This window comes from Dermacentor andersoni, chromosome 2 (genome assembly GCF_023375885.2).
Source record: "Dermacentor andersoni chromosome 2, qqDerAnde1_hic_scaffold, whole genome shotgun sequence".
NCBI lineage: Eukaryota > Metazoa > Arthropoda > Arachnida > Ixodida > Ixodidae > Dermacentor > Dermacentor andersoni.
The window spans coordinates 110,246,895-110,272,764 of NC_092815.1; the positions used below are offsets into that span (position 1 = coordinate 110,246,895).

A 25,870-nucleotide genomic window follows, 5' to 3' on the forward strand; every position below is an offset into this window, starting at 1 on the left:
AACAGTTGAAATTTGAGCTGGTTGGCAAAGCATTCTGATTGAAACAGCGCGTTAACTGGGACACACTGAAAAGAGCCCGGTGTACCAGAAGTGAAGTTGCACAGAGCTGGAATGTGGGCTTGTTGATAAACCGCTCACTGTGCTTGAAACAGCGCGTTAAGAAGAAGCTTTATCCTGGGGTCTCCAATCTGAATACATGGGAAAGGATAAATCGTTTTTCTAGGCAACCAGTGCACCGAATTATATTAGGGTTGTCTCGCTAAAAATAAAATTTAGAATTGAGCGAATGTTGGTTGTGAATTCTTTATTTAGGTTGTAAATATTTTAATAAAGCTTGGCAGAAATCGCAAAGGTTCAGAAAACGAAACTATCAGGTTTACAACTCTATAACTCGGCAACGGAAAACGATATCACAATTGTGTCAACTGCGCCTAATAACACATCTAAAGCGGACAAAATTGATATATTGTACATGGCTCTCAAATAAACCACTAGTGTGTGAGTAGAACTTTTGCAAAACCCTTGTAAACAATATAACTAATTCACGTAAGATATAAATTGGCATATCAACTTTGTCCGCTTTGGATGCCCTAACGGATGCAGTTCACAGAACTGCGATAGCTGTTCTTAGTGCAGAACTATGGATCTGTAAACTTCGTGCTTCTGTATTTTTTTTTTTTTTTTTTTTTTTGCGAACATACTCATTTTTGAAAATTCATCTAAAAAGATTCAGGCCCTAAATCGAAATTCCGCTTCCAACAGGATGTTAACTTTCTCTCTCAAATGCAACAAATTTCATCAAAATCGGTTCAGTGGTTATCTCGTAAAAGCGTTTCTGCGTTTTACATGTGCTTGAATAGGCGGCATCGGGGTCGGGCCCGATGCGTACTAGAAACTAAGTTGCACAGAATCGAAATTTGTGCTTGTCGGTAAAGCGTTCTGGTTGAAACAGTTATAAGTCAGAATCTAGATGTTTCAGCGACCAAATGACGCCCGGAAGTTCGGATCGTTTACTACAGCTGTTTGTATTACGTGCATCCGAGCAAATGAGTGGAAACTTGGAGGGAGATTTCTTTTATCCATGAGTGGAATTATAGGGAGTCTCCTCCGAAAAGGGCTTGGTGACATTGCAGGGAGGCAGGCGAGAGTTGATAAAGAATACGACAATTAAGGGCTTGCTCTATTTTTTACTTTTTTATTATTACTTTTTTGGTGTGTGAGAAAGCATTTCATCAGAGATACTCAATGCAAAAATGCGACAAAAATAGAAGTGTTAGGTTAAGTTGCGTTCCTTTTTACCTCGGTCGCCGAAAAGTGGCGTACGCGGAAATCTCACCGCTTTATCCCTGCGGAAGCAGTAGGCGGGACCCGGGATATGGTCATTCTCCTCGCCAGGGAAACGAGCAAGATACGCATATGTGCCACATGTCAGGACGCCCCTTGCCTGCCGCATTTGCGACTTGCTGTCTCCGAGAAATCGGGTGACGTCGTCGAGTGCGGCTCTGTGCGAGTCGCCGCTTCTGGACTTAATCTGAACGATTGTTTGTGCCACTTTGCTGCGAGAATAGAAAGTCGACGGGCCTCCGTCACCCGGATATACACACTCCTTTCGGGAGTTCCCGGCCAACAATAAAGCGGTCAAGCGTGGGGCGCATACGAAGCACGGCAGTAACGTCATCTTCTAACTCCGCGTCGGTAGTTAAGTGATCTTGGGTCACGGCGAGCTTCGTGTTTCGAGACGTCACACATTCGCGTGTTCACCCGCCAGAACGAGGAAACGACAAAGTAGTTTCCGGCGCGTAGGGTAATCAACCGGATGCTGACCTTGGCTGACCTCCCTGCCGTCATTTCCCGCCTAGTTTACGCCGTGGTCTGCGACGTTCGTCGGTCGGGAGGCAGAGAGAGCCTATCGGCGGAATTGGCGCCTGCGTGTCGCCATCACGTGCCTGTGCCGGCCGCTGTTCGAAGTAGACGAAGAAGCTGACCGTTCATTCCATCCTCGGGGATACACGCACGACCACGCGACCGCGCTCTGTGTGTGTGAGTGTATATGTGTGTTGAACGGAGATGGCGTCGAAGCCGCGCCGACCGGTCACCCCCTGGAGTCTTGTGTTCGCCCGCTAGCAGAGGGGCTCTGTGGCGAAGCGCGACTGCGCGTACATTCCGGTGATCGTAGTAGATGGGAGGTGCGATTTATTTATAGGGACTGGAAATTTATCGCTGACCCCGTGTGTGCTCTTGACCGCACATTATTTTTTTCTTTAACTTGTATCCCCCGCGAAACGCCAGCTGTTTCAGGTCATACTTTTCTCTGCCAGTCGCTGGCCAGCTTTCATTCATTCATTCATTCATTTTTTCCCCTTCATCCATCGAGTTTTCCACCCTGCTTTTTGTAGCTGTGTTCATTGATATCCCTGAGCTTTCTTGCATTTTAGTTCTTTTGTATGTTTAATATTTTTCTACTATTTCTACTATTTAGTATTTTTTCTACTTGAATTATCTGTAATATTGCTTTTATTCTTTGACCCAGAAGAAATAATTTAGCTTAACATTCCTGTGCTATCGCTAATCACTATGCACTGCAGGGCTTCTATCGGTGAGTCACCACTGAGAATTTTAGAGGCTTTAGGATGCTACACCGCAGCCGCCAAACAGCAGGCTGACCTTGTCCCATCTGTGCCTGTGATTGGAATGCCTTTTCTGTTACCTGTTCTCGTTTTTTTTTCCCCTTCTTTTTTTCTCTTTTTTTCTCCCCTTGCTATTTTGTTGTCTTTACAACCCCCTCAGTGCAGTGTAGCAAACCGGAAACTCCCCTCTGGTTAACCTCCCTGCCTTTCCCCCCCCTCTCTCTGTTGTCCCACCTGCAGTAAGATTTGGGGAACCTGTTGCCTTCATATTCTTCCACTGGGGACACTAGAGAGACTAGAGAGCTGGTGCTCACGTAAAGCACTCGGAAGAGCAAGCATAAACCAGCGCAGTGCTTTTCTTTCATGTCCTGACATTTGGGTTGTTAGTAGCTGAGGTCAACAAAGCCTCAAGTTTCGCTGACTGTCACTGTGAGTCATGTTGGAATTGGGCGCTTGAGCTGCCCGAGATCTCACTAATGTGCCATATTGTTGTGTCACCTTGCCATTTGTTTCTCACGTGGCTGAAATTTGTATACGTATAGTTGCTGTAAAATTATCTCTTAAGCTTTTGTGTTTTAGATTTTAAATGAAATTTTAATCTCTCTGTGCATCATTTTTGCTGTGTGCAGGTCTATCAAAGCTTTCCGCCAAGTGCTTTACATCGACCCTGGCTTCTCACGGTCCAATGAAATCCACCTGCGTCTTGGGTTGATGTTCAAAGTCATCGCTGACTATGAGTCTGCTCTCAAGGTATGTCCTTGTGCTGCCATTCTCTCTCTCGTGCATGACTGTTCCACAGCTATTACACGTCTGCCTACATGGTGTTGCTACATACACTATTACCTGAAATTGCTTTGAACAAAACTGTCTACACGTCATCTGCTTTTAGTTCTCGTCAGTTTTGCTTTTCGCTGTAGCTTAATCACATTTTTATGTAAAAAAGAGCTTCACAACTTTAACTTGTCTGTAGATTTCTGTCAAGCTTCATTCTGATGGTGTAGGTGGAATGTAAAAGCATTCAGGTACTGGGAGACATAGCTTTGGTATGTTGGAACAAATCATCCAAGCTTTGCAACCATGAGCATGACAAAGTGTCGCTCAGGATTCAATATGTGTGTGAAAATTTTCACGCAATTGCAGATGAGCAACTTCCTTGTGACCTTCTCTATTTGCATTGCAGCATTTTCAGTTAGCACAGAGTGACTCGAGGCAGAGCACATTTACAAAACCCGAAGGTAAGTGTGGTGGTCTTTGCAATCTATCTGTTTGATCCTGTACAGCTATCTTCGAGATTCATTGAAGTTGTGCATATTCTTATTCTATGGCTTTGTGACTTGTCATGCAAAAGCGTTGGGATACGCATGCATGACAAGGGACAGATAGCAAAAGTTAACTTTGTAGCCCGCTAATGTCATGCGAAGCATTTCAGCCTGTGCTGGTGCCCTTTTTGCCTTATGGAATGTGACTGCTTAAGTTTCAGTTAAGTATATCAAGCCACAAAGAATAAGCTGACTAAGCAAGGAAACATAGAGGAAACAACATTTTGGTTCTTCTATAGGACATCTTTAATCTTTCCTGCTCCAGTGCACACAAGTTGGCTGCAAACAAGTTCCTTGTTTTCATAGCTTGCAATTTCAGTCTATTGATGAGAGCCATTTGCAGTTCTAACTTGAAGAAAACGGGATATTTATTTTTTCATCGGCACCCCCTATGTGTTGCTAAGCAGTTGGAAAATTTACCAGCATACGTTTCCATTAAATGCTAGCTTTCAGATTAAAACGCACTTCTTTGTTGCCCCACATTTGTAATTCTATCTGTTTGTGTTTGTTACAGTGCGCTTTCACATTGCTCACGTTCTGGAAGTCCAGGTAAGCTTAGTGTCTGAATCACTTATGAAATAATATTGCTATATTGTCAAGAGTGTTAATTTTGAAGGAATTTATGTATATATAGATCTTACGTTTGTGTTTGATATCTTGTAATTCTTTTTTAGTTCAGAATAGGATCACTGTTTTGTTTAAAGTGTGCTACAGTAGCACATGCCTGTGTAATTGTCTGTAATTTCACACAAATACCTTGAATCTATTGTGCAGTTTGAGCAGGTGCTAGTGTTTATATCCGGTGCTAATTCTTTAAAAAAGGTGCACAGTACTCGAATGCTCGAATGCATGTGCTGTTCTACAAACATAGACTTGTGGAAGCTGTAATGTCATTATTAAGGCTTTTGGTCATTTGCTACCAAGAAACAATTAATTTGATAAAGCCACAGAAACATGCATACATTCTTAAACCCTCTTCATCTAAAAGTATACTGTAACCTTCCGACTAACCTGAGGTTTATGACTCGCAGACAGTCACTTTGTTAAACTTAGCGAACTTGATCACAAAAAAATCCAGTGTCTTGCAAAGAAGAAGGTGGAAGTTTATTGACTGGAAAAGGCCGAGAGGTCAGCGGGAAAGTGGAGTATCTAGCCTGCTACTCTGTGCAAGGGAAGGGGAAGGGAAGATGAAAGAGGGTCACAATGGGGTGTGATGATGGGAGAAACGAGCATAAGTGCTACCATCACAAGTGTCTTGCAGAATATGCAACTGTACTGATACACATTTTAAGTTTGCACCTGTGCCTCCTTTGTTTCACCCTGTATGCTGATTTTGCGCTGTTCTACCTTACGTGTAAGCTTTAGCTTGATAACTGCTATATCCATATTCGAAGATACATGGAACGCACAAATACTCTCCTCAAGCAGGTGCTGCAGAACTGTGTTAATTTATGAGCGAGCTATTTTAGTAGCTGCTACAAGAAAAATTTCTAATTAGCACTCTAAACTTTAAAAAAAATTGCTGAAGCAACTTGAAAGAAGAAAGGAACTGAAGCACCATATTTTCAGCTCTGTCATTCCATGCTACCAACAGAGGTTGCAATTCTGTAAACTGCAACTATACGGATGTCCCAAGTGGATATATTTAGAGTGGTCAGGAAATTTTTACTTTGCTTATGTCAGGTTTCTGGAGTCCCATTCACAATTTAGAAGTTTATTTCAAAGTGTTGTATGATGTATTAAATTATTTCATCTGCTCTGGACATTCTAACTGATGCAGTTTGCAGTGCTGTGTTGTTTACATTCATTGTGGGGTTAGAGGTCTACGCTTCATGTTTCTTTTTCTAAAGTTACATTTTTGGCAATTTGTGTATAAAATTAAAAACTGATATCAACACTTTTATTCCTAACAGTTGGTTGATTTAAAATTTTCTTTTAACATGCAACAAACTCCATCAGAATATCTTGAAACGATTTCACAGTTTCCATGTATATGAAAGAACTCTCAAGGTAAAGCTTTCTCTCGGTCCTCTGGATCAGTGGTGTTGATGAGGGCGAAATATGTCTTTCCCAGGGAAAATACAAGCAGGCGAAGGAAGCTTATGAGCAGCTCCTTGCTGTAAAGGACATCAGTCGCACGGTGCGGGCTGAAACTTTAAGGCAGCTGGGTATGTACCGTCAGTATCGTTGCATTTGCCGCAGCAGTACTGAACAACGATGGACTGTCAGTTTATTGCTTGGTTTGGAACACTTTGTAGCTTTAAGCAAGCTGTTAGGTCCTAAGTATTAGGCGACCGTTCTGCATTATGTTATGTGGGCTTATCTGTACTGTTATGGGGGCAAATAGTCCTCTGCAGAGGCGCTCCCCCCCCCCCTCCCCCCCCACCTAAGATGCAGTGTTCTTGATGAGTCTGTCTTTGTCACCGGTGTCTAATGGCAGTTGACTGTAAGGTAGGGTACTTTGTTACTCATCAACATCAGGTTACCCTGAGCGTGCAGTTTAACATATGCATTGGCTGCTGCCAAAGATTGTTATTTAATTACTATATGGAACCTTCATAAGCACCTGCTTGCGACCTGAAATTTTGAACTAAGTGCATCAGTCAATCAGTGCAATAAATCACTTGCACTTCAGTCAAAGTGATATGCGAACTGTTGATTTTAAAATATTTGAAGAAGGTGGAGACACTTTGTGTAATGCTGTTCTTGTGATTAAGGCAAAGCCTGTGTCAGTAAGCTGTACAAACCTGCAGGATTAGAGCCTTGCACCAGTTTGAGAATCAATTCTGACAATGCGTATGAAAGTTGGGGACACAAGGCTCTGAGGAGAAAAAGAAATAATGGATGGGGTGATTGCTATCTCTTAGAGGCTGGGCTGAGCAATTTAAAATTTAGCATCCCTGCACTTTAACTTTCTTAGTGCACCATTATGGAACTGTATCCTTGTGTGTGGAATTGCCAACAGAGTGCATATAAAAAAAATAAATTAAAAAAATGCTTGAGCTGCTACAGGCTGCACCAATATGAAAGGCAACACCCAACTGGCACTTAGACAATGATTATTGCTAAAGCTTACTTCTTAACTTGCTTGATGATATTTGCAAAGTACTGTCCTCACAAAAGACTGGTCCATTTGTACTTGCTTTATTTCAGAGCATAAACAAGAACAATTGATTGTCTTGAATTCAAATCACCTATTTCTTTTCATTTTAATCCTAGCATTATGGCATGGTCTGCTGTTAAAGGGAACAACACTGGTTTAGTGTTTCGGGAATATTTACAGCACAACTTTGACACACTAACTCTGGCAACTATTTTCTACTATTGTAGGTTGACCTAACTTCTACATCAGGTACATCTTCCCTACAAAGTTAGTTTGTTTGTGTTTACTAGAAATAATTTCAATACCCAAGGGCATTACAGAAAGGAGTGGCCAGATACATACAGTAGTGGGCAGAAAATACACGATTTAACAAGAAGCATCTTGCATTGCATGGCAGTTGTGAGGCTGGTGCTGTTGGCAATGGCAGTGATGTCGACAATACATTCTTGTTATCCCTTTAAGGATAGATCATACTGTGCATGCTATTGTAGGCTTAATGAACTGGGCGGCATTTCAGTGTGCTTTCCTTATGTAGTAGCAGGGGCAACTGTATTTGTGTAGGCATGAGTGCAGCGGTAATGCCGAGGTGCTTCTCTCCAACTGGGTTCGTGCAGGTTGGATGCACCACACTCTAGAGGTCCTGGGGGAAAAACCACAACGTCAAGCATATGCACTGCACTGCCTCCAGAAATCCATTGAGGCCGACCCGACAAGTGGCCAGTCATTGTACTTTCTAGGACGCTGCTTTGCTAGTATTGGCAAGGTGCACGATGCTTTCATCTCTTACCGCAACTCAGTGGACAAGGCAGAGGCCAACGCAGACACCTGGTGCTCCATAGGGTACGTTTCTTGGCTTGACTTCTTTTCTTTTGCGAATGACAGCGTGGGCTCTGTTTCTGCCTTTCTTTCTCTTTACTATCTATTTGATGGGGCAATTGGAATTCGCCCACTGCGGTGACTATGGCAATCCGCGCTGACAACGAGGCTGCAGGTTTGATTTCTGGCTGCAGTGGCTGCGCTTTGATTGGGGCTAAATGTAAGAACACTCCTGTACTTGGGTGCATTTTAGCCCTGCAAGTCCTGCTGTGCCTTAGTGTACTCACATGGCTGCCGATGTACACTACTGGCCATGCCCGAGATAATTCGAAAACATTAACATTCGTAGACTTGTACCGCCATCCACTGAGAAGTTGGTCAAACTGAAATTTTATGGTAGGCCTTGTTTTTATACGGCAGATGGCGCGAGAAAGCTTAGCAACTGTGGGTCTTGTGCGAATATTTCATTTTTCTGGACCGACACAAGAAGCCCGCACATATATATATTTTTTAATGATGCAATAATTTGAGAACTTTTCATGAACTGTGATTTAGAGGACTTGATTGTAAGATGTCTTCAAGGGACAATTACAGAGCCCAACTTGCTCGGGGAACCTTTATTATCCTAAATAAAATCTTCACTTAGCATGCTTCACTCTAGTTTAAAATTTTCAGATTACATTTGTAAAATGTCCAGCAACATATCGCCGTAAAGCAGCATTAAAATTTGAATATAAAACCTGCTAATGTAGTACTTAGGCATAAATTGAACATACTGCACTTCTGAAAAACACTCGACACCCATAGGGTCAATGAACCCTAGATGGTCAAAAGTAATCCAAAGCCCTCCACTGTGGCGTCTCATCAGCACTGGTGTTGGTGCTTATGAGAGCTGCTAACAAAAACCAATTTTGAACATCTTAATGGTTTTTCGCAGCACACACATACTTAGGGAATGGGACAGGCAGAGTGAAAGAGCGCTCTTTTACTCTGCCTGTCTCTTTTTCCCAAGTATGTGTACACTGTGAATGCCATCAAGATGCACCATTACTAACTCGTCCTTGTTTGCTTTGGAACATCTATCCCAATCAATCAGTCACTCAGTCAACCAATCCATCAATCAAGCAAGCAGAGTTTCGTGCGGCCTTTGTGCTTACTTCCTGAACTTCCTGCCTTTCTTTCTGTCATTGAAACCTTGTAAAATCCTTCTGTGTTGCATTCTCAAGGATATTATTTATGAACTTCATGGTTGCGCTCAGCATGACTGTATGTGATCACATGTGGTGCCCATGCGACACCCTACTACACTCGCTGTAAAGAAGGGTGTCACAGCCCGTGTGTGACCCTTGTCGCGCATGCTTGTCCTGTGCAGAGTGCTCTACCAGCAGCAGAGCCAGCCGATGGACGCCCTGCAGGCATACATTTGCGCTGTGCAGTTGGACAAGGCACACAGCCCCGCCTGGACCAACCTGGGTGTGTTGTACGAGAACTGCAGCCAACCACAGGATGCTCTCAAGTGCTACCTCAACGCCATGCACGGAAGTTCATCGTCCTCCAGCAACCTGGCAGGCCGAGTCAAGTTCCTGCAGACGCAGCTGAGCGCTGCGCCTCCAGCAAGTGTGCAGAAGCCCCGGCAGCTGCCATGCATTGAGGATGCCTGGAACATTCCAATCTCTCAGGAGATGGCCTCCAGGTTGGTGGCACTGGGCTTGCCTCGGGTCAATTTCTCTTCAAGGCTAACTTCAATGAAATTTCACTTGGGCTGAAATGGTTATATATGAGTAGTATATATGTACTATTGAAACAACCTTGGGAAAGCTGCAGCTCTGGAATTTGTCCAGTTCTTCTGCTAGCAGCCTTCAAATAGCATCTAAGCAGACGTGTGCAGCTGGCGATTAGCAGATGTGTCGGAAATCTCAAACCATGGCTTCCAAGATTTTCTGCACTCCATGGGCAGCACCTAGTCCCTGAGGTTACGCTGAGGAGCCATGCTGATTCCGAGCAATCTACGTTCTGCATCATTTCCGGCGAGCAGTAATGGAGTCGTAATGTGTATTTCTAATTTTTTTTTCAGCATCAAAAATGTTTGTTGTTGCTAGCTTTCTTCATCACATCTACTCTTATCTAAAATATGAAATTTTACGTGGAGGCTGCTGTATAACTACACTCTGTGAAACTATGCCTATAGTAGTCCTCAATTTGAAGTTTGCCTTTAATTCTGGTGCCACAGAGGAGGATTAGCTTAAGCTTAATTTAAGCCATGCACTCAGCACCATGTGGTACCTATGCAAGTTCAATTTTGTGCAGGACTTACAGGTTGGCCAGACTGTTTGCAAGCAAGCGACTTTTCCTTGGCTTTGTTCTAAAGCTTCGCTGCAGTATGCACAAGATTCAATTCTGCATCATATTCGTTCAAGTCCCTTTCCTATTGTGTGTTGTGGAGTATTGCCCAAATAAAACTAATTTTGAGGGAATCTAGTGCTCAAGGCTGTATCATTTTTCCTTTGCAGGCAAAACAATCAGCAAAACCGAAGCCCAGCAGGCTCTGCCCCTCAGCAGCGCCCGGGCTACCCCCCAGACCAGGTGGATGGGAACAGCACCAAGAAGCTCAAGGTTGCCTCGGGTTCGCCTCGGGCTATGACTCCAGGGACTAGTGATGTGGGGCCCGACCACAGGGCAGCTGTCCCTGCTGGCCCCCCACCGCCCTTCTACCTGAGCCAGCAGCAGCTGCAGGTGAGCATGCCGACAGCATGGGAACTATGCTTGTAATAGAAGTGCCATTAGTGGAGTAGATCACTGACCAACGTCAAAAAACAAGACGACATTTCCTGATCTGTGAAGATCCTTGAGTCACAATCTAGTAGTCAAGTTTTGTTTTGTGAGATTGGTCAGTGATCTGCTCTATTAATGTTACTCTTACCTGACCAAACGGTGTCCCATTGAGCTCCTGATTATAGAAGGGAAATGACAATAGTGTTCTCTTTTCCACTTTCACAAGAAATACCAGGAAGTGTAGGTGCTATAACCACTTGAATATTGATAATCACGATGTTGATGCAAACCTGAAGAGTTATTAACTCTTGCGTGCCATTAATGAAGTAAATGCTAGTAAACAAGCTAAATAAGTGGTCCTCGGACCACTTATTAGCGCTCATGCACACTAAAAATCTGGCTAGTGGCATTCAGCCGTCATAGGTGACATTGTACAGCCTTTTGCACATAATCTGTGTGTTCCAGCTAACAGTAGCAAAAATGTTTGACGAGAAAAAAAAATATGGCGCGAGATACAATTATAAGACCTACAGTGTTCGGTTGTCAGCGTTCTGGCAGTTGAACTCCGTAGGTTTTAAAATCATATCTTGCACCATGTATCTTCTCAATAATTGTTTTCGTTGAACAGCTCGTCTAATGTTAGCTGGGACACCCTTTATCTACATATTGCTTTTGCCTGTGCTCAACAGCAAGTGCTGTAGTAATCGCACAGTGTATTTGCAAGGTGCTCTAAGCTCCTAGTCTGATCAGCACTACTAATGCTGTTGGAGGAACTAGTGCAAATGAGATTGGAGTCTGCTGCTAGTTGCGGCAATCACCACATTTGCCAGATTCATTTCACATTGAACATGTTTGCATCGTCCTGCCCGAAAGTTTCATAGATTTCTGAGATTATAGCAATCAATATTATAAATCATTATTTATCATTGTGATATCAATATTGCATTTTAACTTTTAGCCATACCAACGGCGCCGTTTGTGTAAATATTTGTATATGTGTGCAGTTGCTCATTTGAACGTCATGTGAGAAAATCCTGTGATCAGTTGCATTTTTATGCTGCTTCTTTGTCGTTGTACTTCTTGTGAAATGGGGTTAAGCCTTAGGAAGTGAGTATCAGCAGTGTGGCATATGCGTAATAGTTTCTATTGCTAGAGGACAGTGCTGTGGCTGCTGCACTTCCCACGCTGAAGCAAGGCTTAGTGTTACCTCTTTAATGTCAGGCTAACTGCATTTGAGTACATTTTCACATATATATTTACCATACTTATCCAATTTAAGACTGCCACCATCATAAGGCAAGTAAAACACAGGTAAAGGAACTTAAGTATCCACACTAACAAAAAGTGATGTAGTGCAGCTGACGAATTTTTCAGGCTCAGTGGGGATTGCCTAAATTACTGCACAGCCAAATTACACAACCAAAACACACTATGGCGACCATCATATGGGGGAAGGGAGCTTCAACATGTGTAGGCAGGGAGAGGGTGGGGTTCCTTAGGAAACAAAACTGGATTGGTGAGAACTTTTCCTTGAGGTGTGGCTTTATGGCAGTACACGCTGTGATGCCTTGAAGCCACACTGTAAGGTGAAATTCTCATATAACCTGCACTTCGCCTTTCCTGTTAAAATTTACTAGGTAATTCTCGATGCGGGTTATGCACACAAAAACACGGTGCTGCTTCGGTGGCCAAATTTATTGGTATAATTTGCGGTGCTGTTTAAAATCTGGATCACCAGAAATGTGGCGCTGCTGTGGCCACATTAACACAGTATCGTAATCAGCGTTGTATATAAAGAATGGGGGGGGGGTGACTTCAACGCTACGGATTCTGGGGAAAAGAACCTTACCTTATATTCAAATAAATACGATATGTAAAAACATGTCCTTATGTGTAAACATAGCCTTTTCTCACATTTCTCAGCTGCAAGTTACAGATCCTTGCATTCCGCAGTGTTTGTCTGAGGTACAAACGCTATTCATTCTGCGAGATGGTGACCATTGGTGGCTATGTGTGTTGTGCAGGTGCTAGCCTACCTGCAGCAGAACCAGGAGACGCTGAACCCCCAGCAACGCAATCTGCTGCAGCAGCTGCAGCAGCAGCACCGGCTCATGCAGCAGCACAGGCAGCAGCTGCTCCTCCAGGTAGGCACTGAAGGCTGTGACTTTGACGAGCTCCAAGCTGCTGTATTACATACGGAGCTATAGCCTTCAGCAGTGAACATTTAGCCGTTTTGGACTTCTCGCATGACGCTGAACAGGACTCGAGGCTTTAGAAGGTGCCAAAGGATTGTGCACTCGCATGTGTTCAGTGGGACATAATCTCCACAATGGAACCACATCGGGTTTAGAGCCACGGACAATCCAGGTGGTGCGAATAGTCAAGCAGTTAATAATGTAAGACGTTGAACACAAATGAAACACAGAAACAAGGTAGACAATAATGCAGCACTTCTTTGTTGTCCATTTTCTGTGTAGTGCCTTGTCTGCACTCAGCCATGTTTCATTATGGTCACCAACTAGCCCAATACCACATTATATTGGTCTAGTAGTCCTAAAGAAGAATAGGGCAAAGGCCATCAGAGGTTGGTTGTTAAAGGCAAGTGATACCTTCCCAGTATATCTGCTGAGATATGCTGCTGGGGACACCTATTGGTTAGCTGTATTGGTTTGTGTTATAAAGCATGTGGGTGCTGTAATGCTGCAGTGCATATACGATCTTGCTCACCAAACTAAAGCCTTTGTGAGGACACACATCATGCGCTGGTATCAGGATCAGTACCACATGTCACAGCCTTCGATTACACTGTCTCTGGAATCGGCCCAGTTTACTTGACCAGACAGCCGTCCATGTTAAGTGGGGGAGAGAGTCAAAGGAAGATTTACCTTAAGAATGGGCCAGAGGCAGTCGCAATGTATGTGGTGAATGTTGGTGACCATCTGTGTTATGCTGCCCTTTTCAGAGGCAGCAGGCACAGCAGCAAGCGCAGCAGCAGCAGCAACAGCAGCAAGTTGCGGGAGGTAACTTTGCTGCACCCCCTCGGCCCTATGGGCCCTCGTACGCCATGACTCCTGGCCAGAGGGCCAACGGCTATGCACCCCCACAGCAGGGCAGTCAGGGCGCCCCTTCAGCTGCCTATCGGCTCCCGCAACCGCAGGTAAAAACACCAGTGCTGACTGTGCACCAATTGGCTAGGCTGAAGGGAATATGTTCGGGAGAACGCTTGCCCAGCCTGCTCGCCATGTGCAACCCTGTACAAGCATAACGAGACACTGACAATAAAAAGCAGAGTATACAGCGATATCTCGCAACTGAATACTTATTTTGCTGTGCAAATTTTCAGTTGCAAGTTGGTGCTCTCACTCGCTGCATCCTTCTTCGTTCTCCGCTTTGCTAAAATGAGCAACCACAAGCAGTGATTTCAAACAGAACACTGAAGGTTAGCTACGGCAGCCTCACTTTTATTTGCGTTGCTCAGTTAGTTGCTTTGGTTTTCATAGGTTTAGGGCCTGGTAAAACAAGTCGATTTTCAAGCTGGCTTCCCCTGCAACTTAAAGTCAATTTGCTAGTCGCGGTGTGTCATGCTTACAGCTCATTGTATGTCGGTCGCAAATGTTTGCGTGTCTGTCAGTTAGAATTATGTGTGCCATGCAAGCATGTGATATGAATCGCTGCAATGTTGCTTGGTCACTTTGCTTGGCAGGGCCGACCTCCACCTCCTGTGGCACCTCTGAGTGACCAGGACCTGCAGCTGCTCTTGTCACAGAGTAAAGACACTGCATCGAGCCTGGCTGAAGACATCCTGGCCCATCTGGCTGGACCAGACCTTCTCGACACGCCCAGGCTTACAGAGGCTGGACTACCAAGTGCTCCATCTGATGACAGCACAGCATCGAAGAGCGCACCTGAGGAGTCGAAGGACACTCTTAAGGTACAAATATCTCTGAAGTGCAGAATGTACCGGGCACACAGGCCCTCTTTAAATCTGCATACGAACTGTAATATCAATTTACAAATTTTCCACGTCTTGCTGGCCTGTTAAATTACCAGGATTTGTTAATGCAGCATATTGTGCGGGAAGCTGAGGCACAAGAAGACAAAGCTATATACTTCATGATAACTTTTCTGTAACATTTTCTGCAATCATGTTCTCTCACTGCATTTCATCAGTGTATGGTGTGCCATGACTACTGCCATAAGAGCATTTTTTTTTTCTTTGTGATATGCAAGCATTTTTAACGATAGTGACAGTGTGTTTGCCTTATACTTACGTAAGCATATTGTATAGGTTGTAAATTTTAATGCTCATCAATGTTGCAGCTTGCTTTATGCCACCAGGGCCCCAGACTTCTTCATATCCATTCATAAAAATAGTTTTTCTTGTCTGTTCTAAAGAAATGTGTAAATAATGTGTAAATAAGAAAATCTTGAATATCAAAACTTCAATTCAATTAATGATAGTATAAAGCTATTAGCCCATTTGATAGAGATTTAGTTTTAAACTGAACTAGCCCAATTTTCTCTCTTGTGCTCCTGAGGATTCCCATATACTTGGTATGATAATAAAGTTGGGCTAGATGGTATCAATTCCAAGTATGCAAGATAGTATTCGGGAGTTTTTGTGCTTGTGATAGCGGTTACTCATGGGGTTAGTCCTGAGGTCCTGAATGCTTAGAAATATGTGCTGCTTTTCTGCAGAGTGGTCTGGCGGAACGACTGCTACCAGGACAAACCAAGCCGGCCCTATCTATCGCCATGTCGGCAGCGGAAGTGTTGGAAGGTTGTGCAGATATAGCACGCCAGGGAGGGGCCTTCCCACTGAGCCTGCTGTCGGATGACCCCACGCCTCCACGACCACCGGATCCCCCCTCGCCACCACCCACCAAGGAGCAACTGCTGCCTCAGACACCCAGTGTTTTCGTGAGTGACTTGGCACTTCTTCCACGTCGCTTGTGTTTTTCTTGCTTGACTGTGCACAAGCAATGCTTTGCACATTTGCGTGATATATTCGGGGAGAATTTGTCATTGTTGTGCCCTTGACTTTACAAGTTCTTTCGTATGCTTTTCACGAAATCTCATTCTGGATATAGGATTTAAAAGAAAACAGTGTGCATAAATACCAGGATGGGCAGATAAAACGAGTCAGCACAAGCATCCTTATCTTTATCCGTCCGTCCTGGTTTTTATGCATCCTATTTTATATCCAATGCTAAGCATTGCCAACGCTCCCAAGTTGCAGTTTTATTACAGCTCATTCTTGAATTTTTTCTTTCTCCGTATCAGCTGCATCGAGTGGCCAGTGTCATGTGGCATGCAAGCCAATGACATAGAGAGCAAAAATAATGTGTAAAGAAGAAAATCTTAAAATTTTAATGCACAAGAATACCAAAACATAAAACTTAAATTAATGATCGTATAAAGGTATTAGCGCATTTGATGGAGCTTTAGTTTTCACGTAGTGTTGCTCATTTTCATTGTTGTGTCCATTTGCAGTTGGAGAACAAGAAGCAGGCCTTCTCGCCGCAGCTGCAAGAGTTCTGCGTGGCACACCCCATTGCAGTGATCCGGAACATGGCCAACGTTCTTAAATTGGGTGAGCTTTACCTCAATTTAGATATCTCGCTCACTTTTTGAGCTGGGCACCTCAGGTGGACCCACACTTTTGCAGTAAAGTGCAGGATTTCAGTGCCTCCTCAATGACTGGAATCTTGTCGGTTTGGTTATGCATTTCATTCTTGGAAATGCTTGCAGTGCACAAACTGAAGTGAATTAAGATATGAAGGAAAAGCTGAAGCATCGTAGCTTGTAGCTATGTGGATGATTTTTTTGCCAGTCATTCCAAAGGGTGTCAAAAGTTTCACAATAGTTAATCAGGGTGTCCTTTGTAAACAAAGCTTTTAGTGATTAGACAAAATTTATTGTGTACTGTGCAGAAAGACAGCTTCATTGTCTGAATTGACTGTGGATAAAATTTGAGATTGAAACAGCTGACAGTAGTAGTAGTAGTAGTAGTAGTAGTAGTAGTAGTAGTAGTAGTAGTAGTAGTAGTAGTAGTAGTAGTAGTAGTATAGTTACGAAAGAAGGAGGTAGGAAATGAAGGGTCCTGGGTATTGTAACTGTACCACTACTCAATGGACACCTGAACTGTCCCATGGCTGTGGAAAAGATGCAGGTAAAGAGAAAGATATGGGGAAGGAAAGATAATAATATAGATTTAGAAAAAAGGTAAAAAGTGAAAATGGAATAGAGTAGAAAATAAATACATGACAAGAACTGCATGGTTATACATAAAGAAAAAGCATTTTCTATTTTCTAATGGTGTGCCACTTACAATACCTTCGCCAGAACCTCTACAGTAATTGGCATTGCTCAGTATTTTGTTGACATACTTGTGTGACATTCATCCTGTGACATTGACCTCTATGGTTCCAGTAGCTCTACAAATGGAGGTCCCAGTGGATATGGTTTTATGCTGCTGAGCTCGAGGTTGCGAGTATGATCCTGGCCATGGTGGCCGCATTTTGATGAGGACGTAATGCAAAAAATTTTCCCATAGTTCGATTTAGGTGCACGTTAAAGAACCCCAGATGTTCAAAATTAATGAGGAGTCCTCCGCTACGGCGCTCCTCATAGTCATATCATGGTTTTTCCATGCAAAACCCCAGAAATTTACTTAATTTTTTTTTTACATGTAGAATTTCCTTTAAAACTTTTTGGTGTAATGCTTTTTGGGAGCTTCACTGGTCATTGCCATCATTACGAAAGTTTTAGTGGCTGTTGTGGTGCTGTCAGTGTTGGGTATCTGCACTGCTCAGAGGGCTTGGTTCACTCGCCAAAGGAGTTGGAGCTTTTAGCTGTTGTGGAAAGCTTTCCTTTCCTTCTTTTTCAGTCTAGGATCACTCGTGGATGCCTTCCCTCTAGATATGTTCAGGGCAGACATGTATAGAAAAAGATGTCTGCAAAGATGAGGTCACAACGACTACAGTGTGTTAAATTTCAAGGAGCGATAATTATATTTGAGTGCTTTATCTGTCATGTGGACCCTGCACTCGATTAGAAATGTGATTTAGCATGCTGAAAGTGAGGTTTGGGATGTGGATTTAGTTTGGTCATTTGTAGTTGCGTCCTATTGTTCGTCAACCTTTCCTCGCATTTTTGGTTTGATTGGGATTAATGTGGGGCGCATACCTCTATGCTGATAGGATTTAGCCTTGCCAGGCTTCGTGCTCGTTCTCTAAAGGTGCACGTCAGTGATGCATCCTTAGAGTGAAGCCAGTGGTCCACCAAGAACCAGTGTGGCTCCACAGACCGTATTAGAGAGATACTGGCTCAACCTGTTGCAACAACGAAAAGAAGGCAAACCAACTTCGTGAATGAGAATAAGCGCCTCGTCCCGTCTTCTTTCTTCATTCTCATCTTCGTGCACTTTTACAGTTTCAAGTTGCAAGCAAACTAACTAGCCCAGTTGTCCATTCTGTTACGAGAAGAAAGAAGAGGGACAGGGCAGAAAAGACAAAGTATCATTCACTACTACTGTTAAGGATGGCAGAATTAACAAAACATTGTAGCCATTATGGGTTACAGTTCTGTATTAACAATTGTAGGTTACAGTGTAGGTTACAGTATGCAGAAATAAAAAATGCTGGCATTTTAGTTCACTAACATGTGATGACGCTGATAGTTGCACTGCAGGCCTGCTCTGCATTGATATTTTTTTCCATACACAAAATAAGTGACTCGCATATATATTTGGTTACTTATTGGCGTGCACCTGTCTGTGCTTTTCCAGATCTTGGCCTTTTCTCTACGAAAACACTTGTAGAAGCCAATCCGGACCATACGATAGAGGTTCGCACGCAGGTAAGCCTCTTGAGGTGTCTTCTGTTACTCAAAATTTTAATTTGTTGTGCCTTGCAACCTTCTCTTGTTCTGCTAGCACAAAGAATCGGAGTTTGTGTTGAATAGTAAGAATAGCTTTTGCCTTTTCGAATGTTTAAAATCTCTCGTAGCTTCAGTGTGTGGACACTTGACAGTACTGAACATAGACTTTGTTAAACGCTTGTTATTAAGAGCTTTCACTCGGCTCCATCCACCAAAAGTTTTTGGAAGCAAGGTGAACAAGGAGGCAGGAAAAATGGTGCTAACACTTACGAAACTTGTTCTTGAAGAGCCACTGATTGGAGTCGTGCTTTCCTCATGCTCGGCATCCGTAAGCAGGCATGAAGAGTTTGCCGAGTAATGCTTTATGAGGGAAGGATGCCACGAACCATCTGTGCTTGCACCAAAGCAACCTTCTTAATGTTGCGGTGTTGTCTGGCATGTTATTTATTGCAGCTGATGCAGTCGCCGGATGAGAACTGGGACGCCGAGCGCCGGAGCATGGTGTGGCGCTGTGAGAGTCATCGGTCACACACAAGCATAGCTCGCTATGCTCAGTACCAGGCATCCTCGTTCCAGGAATCCCTCAAGGTTGGCAGCCTCTAGCCTTGCTTAGAAGCCTGTTTTCTTCTTAGTGGCACGGTCAACTAGATCTAACGAGCTCTGTAGACTTGATGTTGTTCCCGAGTCAGCCTAAATTTTTCTGAGTCATACCTAGAGGAAACCTTTGCATATAATTAGTAAGATCACCGAGCTAAGCAGTGACTAGGCTTAATTGACTCGCGAACCTGCAACAGTCTTTCCCTCACTACACTTTTACAGCGGAGCTGTATATGTCTACCCTCCCATACATTTTTCAATGTCCGTGCCTCAAAACTCTTGTGCACTCTATGAGGAGGCAATGCAAACCAGTAAGGCACATGCTAACACCTGGCGTAGCAAGAGGAAAGCTAAGAAACCATCCAATGCATAGTTTCATCTTCAACAAAGTATTGTGCAATAAATAATTAAACATCATTATTTTTTATAGCTAGTGATACGAATACATCTTGCTCTGCAATGTGTGGTCATGATGAATGTCCTTGAAAGTTACTAGTGGATGCAATGCACAGATCCACAAGCAGACGACACTTGCTTTGTGCCAGAAGTGCTTAAGTGTAGTGAGAAATTGTCCTTGTGCATTCTGTTTCTGTTACTTTATTTTTATAGAAACAAATTAGGTAGGATTGCAACTACTACGAACAACATTTCTTCACCATAAAGTTGGAAACATTACCAATACGTACCCTGGGCAGCCAGGGTATTTGTCAAATGGTCAGGGACGGCTGAAAATTCAGCCGAGTTGTGTGCTGCGATCGGTAGCGATGTCCATTTTTAAAACCTTATAATAAATTACAGGCTTTACGCAGAGCACTTAGATGCGTCAGTTAAGGATCAAAGGACCTACCCTAACGACTCGGTACATTTGTACAAGATCATCAATCGTTTTAGGGTCCCTTTAATGAATCAAAACAATTTGAATATTTTTTGCAGTATGACAGACTTAGAATTAAGGATTACCCAATTAAGGGTTAGCCTTTACTGTAGCTCGGATCTGATACGGTTTGTGTAAGTAGAGCTGTGCACTTTTATTTATGTCCTTGAAAACTGCTGGCACTGAAGCAGACACCTACTGATGGCGTTATGCAGGAGGAGCAAGAGAAGGCACAGGGTGTGCAGCGAGAGTCGGACAGCGACTCCAACTCGTCGCTGACTCGGACATCAGCGGGTGGCAAGCGGTGGCGGCGCAGTGCCCACTTCAAGACCATCAAGTTCGGCACCAACGTGGATCTGTCCGACGAGCGCAAGTGGCGCCCCCAGCTGCAGGAGCTGACCAAGCTGCCAGCCTTCGCACGAGTTGTCTCTGCGGGCAACATGCTCAGCCACGTGGGCCACACCATTCTCGGCATGAACACCGTGCAGCTCTACATGAAGGCGAGTTGCCCCGGGTTGTGTGGCTACAAGCACAGGGTCAATACCAGCATGCAAATGGGCATGAAAGGCAATTGGATTGTACTAGTAGCTTCAGCAGTGTGACCAAATAATGGATATTCGTAGAGTTTGACGAGGTGTAGTTGTATGCCCCATCTGCATGTCAGCTAATGTGCATTTCTGAAGAAAAGCTTTCGTGCCAGGTTTGTTGCTTTGTACTTTAGCTTCTGTATGAGCAGTACTGATATAAAGTGATTTTTTCATTGCTTCTTCAGTGAAGCTTCTATTTTATTCCCAGCAAGCTCTATGCAAGAAGGCCATCTAACCAACTCATTCGGTCGTATCTCCAAGAGGCAGTGCATCTTTGTGTGCAGTACTTTTAAAAATAGTTTGCTTGCAATGGAGTTCCTGTTCTTTGACACCTGTGTTTATTAAAAACGTGTGAACTTCATCCTCAGGTGCCGGGCAGTCGTACACCTGGCCACCAGGAGAACAACAACTTCTGCTCCGTCAACATCAACATTGGACCAGGAGATTGCGAATGGTTCGCTACGCCAGAAGAATATTGGGGTGTCATTCATGGTCTCTGTGAACGGAACAACATCAACTACCTCCATGGTGCGTTTCGGTCATGTTGATGTGTCTGCGAATGTGCACACTGTTTTTGTTATTTGAATGGAGTTACACACCACTAGGATGAATAAAAAAAGAAGAATATCTAGTGTATGATTAACTTGTTTTCCCCGATGTGGCCACAATGTTAATATGGTATATTAAAATTGTATTGCAGCAGGATCTCAAATTTAAATAATTAGACATTACTGATAATGCTGTGCTTTACCTTCACTGTAAGTTTAGTGAAACTAGGACCTTAGTTCATATGGTCGTAAAGAATTGCTCCGCATGTAATGAATCACCTGTATAGAAGTACTAAGTTGGATTGGGAGTTCAGGCATAACTCCGCTTGGATGGTAATGCATCTGCCCCTAAAAAATGTTCTCTCTGACATCGCTGCCTATCACAGAAACTGCAGCACTTTGTGCTACTAAGGGTGAAGTGGAAAGGTGGTAATTGCTTGGCATTACAAAACGCTGTGTTTCTTTTGATGCTTGGTGTGGCAACTGCGCAGCATTCGGGAGACATTCTGTACCCCTGCGTAACACAGTGTCATTGTTCCAATGCAGGATCATGGTGGCCCCTGATGGAGGACCTCATGGCAGCACGCATCCCAGTCTATCGGTTTCTGCAGCGCCCGGGCGACTTGGTGTGGGTCAATGCTGGCACCGTGCACTGGGTGCAGGCAGTGGGCTGGTGCAACAATATTGCCTGGAATGTGGGCCCCCTAAACGGCACCCAGTTCAGGCTAGGCCTTGAGCGGTACGAGTGGAATAAGCTGGAGGCCTACAAGTCTATTGTGCCCATGATCCACCTCTCCTGGAACCTGGCACGAAATCTCAAGGTCTCCGAGCCGCAGCTCTTCGAGCTGATCAAGTGAGCTCGTCTTTCCATAGTCTTCAGCTTTGCTTCTAGTATGCCATATTCATTTACTTATTGTCACAACCTCATCCGCCCAAATTGTATTCCACTGGCCGTTTCGACTCGGCAGAGTGGGTGTGTGAAGGGGGTAGATTGTAGAACAGGTAAAGGCGGTGGTCCCACCACTGGTACTTGCAGATTCACAGTAGCTGCTAAAGTTATGCCCAAGGAGGTTAAAGGAAAGTTTTTCTTTAACCTCCTTGGTTATGCCATGCATTACTGATGACCATGACCATGCTATCCTTCGCTGGGCAACTTAAACGTGTCATCTATGTGGCTATCCTTGTATAACATGGAAGCCATGATGCTCTTGAATCAAGAGAAAGCTGCAGACACTCTTCCACAAGCAGACCAAGATGTGACCTTTTCTGAGGCAGCTGAACTTTCTTTCTGCTACCATGCCCCATATAGCTTTTGAGGTCAGTGATCTAATACTGTGCATACCTGCCAACCCTCCCGATTCGCCCGGGAGACTCCCGATTTTTGACTGAACTTTCCTATTGTACGATCACTGCCTGATATCTCCCAAAAAGTGGTCTCTGTTCGCGCAATAATGGTTTTTGCGAAACCGGCACCAGCCACATCCACAGCCACATCGTAATCGTCAGCATCACCAACAAGGCTGCACTAGCACCATCGGTATCATCGATTGCAGCCGACTACGGTGCCTAGAAAGCCAACCAAAGCCAGAGCCAATGTCGCTCTTGCATTTCATGCATGGCTGTGCATGCCTTCCTCCATTGTGCATCTTGTTGTTGCTGCGTGTGTGTCGCAGTGTGTGATTAGTGTTGGCTGGGCCGTCTGTGCGCGGTGCAGCGTGTAAATTTAGCACGTGCCTGATGCCATGGCGCTATGAAAGCCCAAGAAAAGATATCTGCAGAAGTTTTTGCGGTCATATACTTCCGAATTTCCGCGCTTTTTGGCGTCAAGAAAAGAACATTTTGCGTTTTGCACAACGTGTGGATGCTACGTCAGCATCCACACGCAGCAAGTGTCGCACGGTGGCAAAGGCGACTTGAAACTTCATGTTTCCATGGCGAAGCATCAAAGCTATGTTCGCACCGCTGAGCAGCAAGGCAACATGGTGAACTTCCTTCAGAACAACTGCGACGACAGTGTCATACGTGTGGAGTGCTTGTTTACATGATTCCTCGTCGAACACAGCCTGCCCCTTAGTGTCAGTGACCACGTTGGGCCTCTTCTATGGAAAATGTTTCTGAAATGCGACGAGGCGATTAGATGGTCTGACGAGTAGATGGTCTGCAGTGCCCATCCTTTTAGAGTCTTATCAAAGGCCAACGAAGCCAGTCGCAGGCGTAAAGCACCAACCGAGAAGAAGGATGCCCCAGCTACAAAAAAAGCCAAAGTGTTAACAGAGTCTGCAAGGATGGATGTGGATGTACGAAAGCAAGTGCAATTGTAGGAGAAATGGCATCAGAGGTGCAGAGCACGATGCTGGAGGCCATCAAGCACCGTGCTTTTGCTGTTGCGGTCGACGGCAGCAACGACACTACTGCACAGCTGTACCCGATTGTGGTGACGTACTACGTCCAGGAATGCTCACGCATTGAAAGTAGATTATTCAGCATTCAGGAACTCCACGGGGAGGCGACGGGAAGAAAAATCGGGAACCTCGTGTTGAAGGCAATGGAGACCTTTGACGTTGTTAGGATTGGGGGCTCAATCCCATCGCTCGTAACCCGTTGTCAAGATTGGAGTCCGGCATGAATTAGAAGGTAGCTGGCCTATGCCGTCGTCCATGCTGAGGACGTTGATGAAGGGAAGGACTGCTTCTCATCGAAAACGAGGAATATGGATTTATTTACAGTATATACGTGCAGTTCATCAGTCTAGCATGACTGCGAGAGAAAGTACATCAGTCTAACATGACTGCTTGAGAAAGAGTACCGAGCAGCCGCACAACAGCGGTTTATAAACACACGGTCCTCCCCCGATACCCAGGTGATCGAAACGGCCGTCCAGTCATCGTAATCAAGTCGCCTCTCTGCGGGACAGTTCACACACACACACTCGCACAAACACTTCCTTGCGCGAGGTTCACGGTCCCCAACCGAGGTCAGCCGGACTTCGTAGAACTCGGGGCTTGTGTCGGGAAAGGTGCCTTTTATTTCCCGAGCTGACCCCCGCAGCGCGTGGGCGCGTGGGAAGAGGCCTCAGTAGACGTTCCCGCGGGCACTCCCCCGCTCACGGCAGACCAGGTTGGCGGGCTCAGTAACACTAATTGGTCTGCCGAGCGCGTTTAGTCACAATGGCGACGAGGCTAGAGCGTAATGGTGGCGTTCCAAGAAAAGGTTGCCGCCGCTGTCGCAACTTTTCATCTCAGCGGTCCGTTCTCAACAACGTGCCCGTGTCAAACAGCATTGTGTTTTGCGCCGACATTGCAAACATTATGCTAGGAAAAAAAAAAAAACGGTGTCGCCGCAGTCTTAAAGGAGGCACAAAAAACTTGGTTGTGATTGGCTGCCCATGCCATCTAATTAACCTTGCTGCCGAAAAAGGAGCCGCGTGCTTGCCGGCTAAGTTTTATGAGGTTCTTGTGGATATCTTTTATTTGGAGAAAAGCTCTAAATGCAAGGACAAGCTGTCTGAATTTCAAGAGATGCACAATGTAGAAGTGCAAGAAATTTTGAAGCATGTGCAGACTCGTTGGTTGTTACTAGGCAAGTGCCTGACAAGAATTCTTAACCAGGGGCAACCTCTGGTTAGCTTTTCTTTAAACGAAATCAAATCAAAGAAGCAGTGCCCATCCTTTTTAGTCTTATCAGATTCCTCGTAGGCCCGAACCATCAGGAGGTGCAAAGGCCGACGAAGCCAGTCGCAGGCGTAAAGCACCAACCGAGAAGAAGGATGCCCCAGCTACAAAAAAAGCCAAAGTGTTAACAGAGTCTGCAAGACAAGAAGCTGTTCTGACTCGTGAAGAAAGGCTGTTTCATTTTTTTGACCTCTGACATTAACTTGACTTTCGGATTTTTTTTTTTTTTTAAAGTGTGATCCCGTTTTTTGAGAAAGCCAATTGCCAGCTACAATCACAGGCACCTCAAATACATATTCTGCAGTCAGTTCTGCTCCAACTCCTCACTGAGCTTTTGACTAGGTTTGTCTTGCCAACTGCTGTAAAGGGTGCTCCTTCTCCGCTTGAATTTCTATATCAAGATATCCGCAGTCAGAAGGCAGACAGTGATCTGGTCATTGAGTGTCGTACAGCAGCATTGGTAAAGAAACTTGGTTCACATGATCAGAAGCAATTTTTCACTTGTGTGCGCGATTACATGAGGCACAAATTGCCACTTGAAAACGCAACTCTGAAGAATGCGGAGGTGGCCAACCTAAAATTTGTTTCAGAGGCATCACTCTCGAGTCTGCGCTACTTTATTCAGAGTTTCCCTCAGCTGCTGCCTCGCGATTCCAATGAATCTGCTGAAGATGCTTTAGATGCTCTTGAAGCTGAGTTTGCAACACTACAAGCATATAGTTTTCCAGAGGACATTCTGAATGAAGAAAAGTGCAACGTGCAGTGGTCTACAATTCGAAAAATAAAAACACTGACGGAAAACAGATGTTTCACTGAGTTGCCAAGGTGATGCTGGATTTACTTGTGGTACCGCACAGCAACGCAGAATGTGAGAGGGTTTTTTAGCATGGTGCGAAAAACTAGGACCGAGTTCCGCTCATCAATGTGCAACACAACCCTCCAAAACCTGCTGCTAGTGAAGGGCCATCAGTCTGGACCGTGTTTCGAGCAGAGCTACTCCGACAAATTTTTGAAGCGAGCAAAGTCTGCTACGGCAAGGTCCCTGCAAAAGGACTCATCAAACACTGCTTGAAAG

General features: G+C 44.5%; 1 protein-coding gene and 1 long non-coding RNA gene across 6 annotated transcripts in view; one reads left to right on the forward strand and one right to left on the reverse strand.

Moving 5' to 3' along the window:
- The window catches only part of Utx (Utx histone demethylase), a 133,908-nt gene that overhangs the window by 105,010 nt on the left and 3,028 nt on the right, over positions 1–25,870 (forward strand). For 4 of the 5 annotated variants that reach the window (XM_050187915.3, XM_050187918.3, XM_050187917.3 and 1 more), the window contains 17 exons: positions 3,257–3,377; positions 3,808–3,862; positions 4,461–4,495; positions 6,021–6,114; positions 7,664–7,889; positions 9,238–9,558; positions 10,376–10,598; positions 12,662–12,781; positions 13,600–13,794; positions 14,341–14,568; positions 15,336–15,557; positions 16,131–16,230; positions 18,427–18,497; positions 18,972–19,106; positions 20,205–20,489; positions 20,945–21,104; positions 21,671–21,977. In XM_050187915.3, coding sequence (XP_050043872.1) covers positions 3,257–3,377; positions 3,808–3,862; positions 4,461–4,495; positions 6,021–6,114; positions 7,664–7,889; positions 9,238–9,558; positions 10,376–10,598; positions 12,662–12,781; positions 13,600–13,794; positions 14,341–14,568; positions 15,336–15,557; positions 16,131–16,230; positions 18,427–18,497; positions 18,972–19,106; positions 20,205–20,489; positions 20,945–21,104; positions 21,671–21,977 — 2,898 coding nt within the window. The remainder of the gene's footprint in view (positions 1–3,256; positions 3,378–3,807; positions 3,863–4,460; positions 4,496–6,020; positions 6,115–7,663; positions 7,890–9,237; positions 9,559–10,375; positions 10,599–12,661; positions 12,782–13,599; positions 13,795–14,340; positions 14,569–15,335; positions 15,558–16,130; positions 16,231–18,426; positions 18,498–18,971; positions 19,107–20,204; positions 20,490–20,944; positions 21,105–21,670; positions 21,978–25,870) is intronic. The other variant, XM_055076600.2, reaches the window with a different exon arrangement.
- On the reverse strand, positions 14,456–18,964 carry LOC129387551 (uncharacterized). The gene is made up of 3 exons (XR_008614715.1): positions 18,789–18,964; positions 17,826–17,971; positions 14,456–14,542 (listed from the first exon to the last, which is right to left on the reverse strand). It is a non-coding gene; the product is annotated as an uncharacterized lncRNA (long non-coding RNA).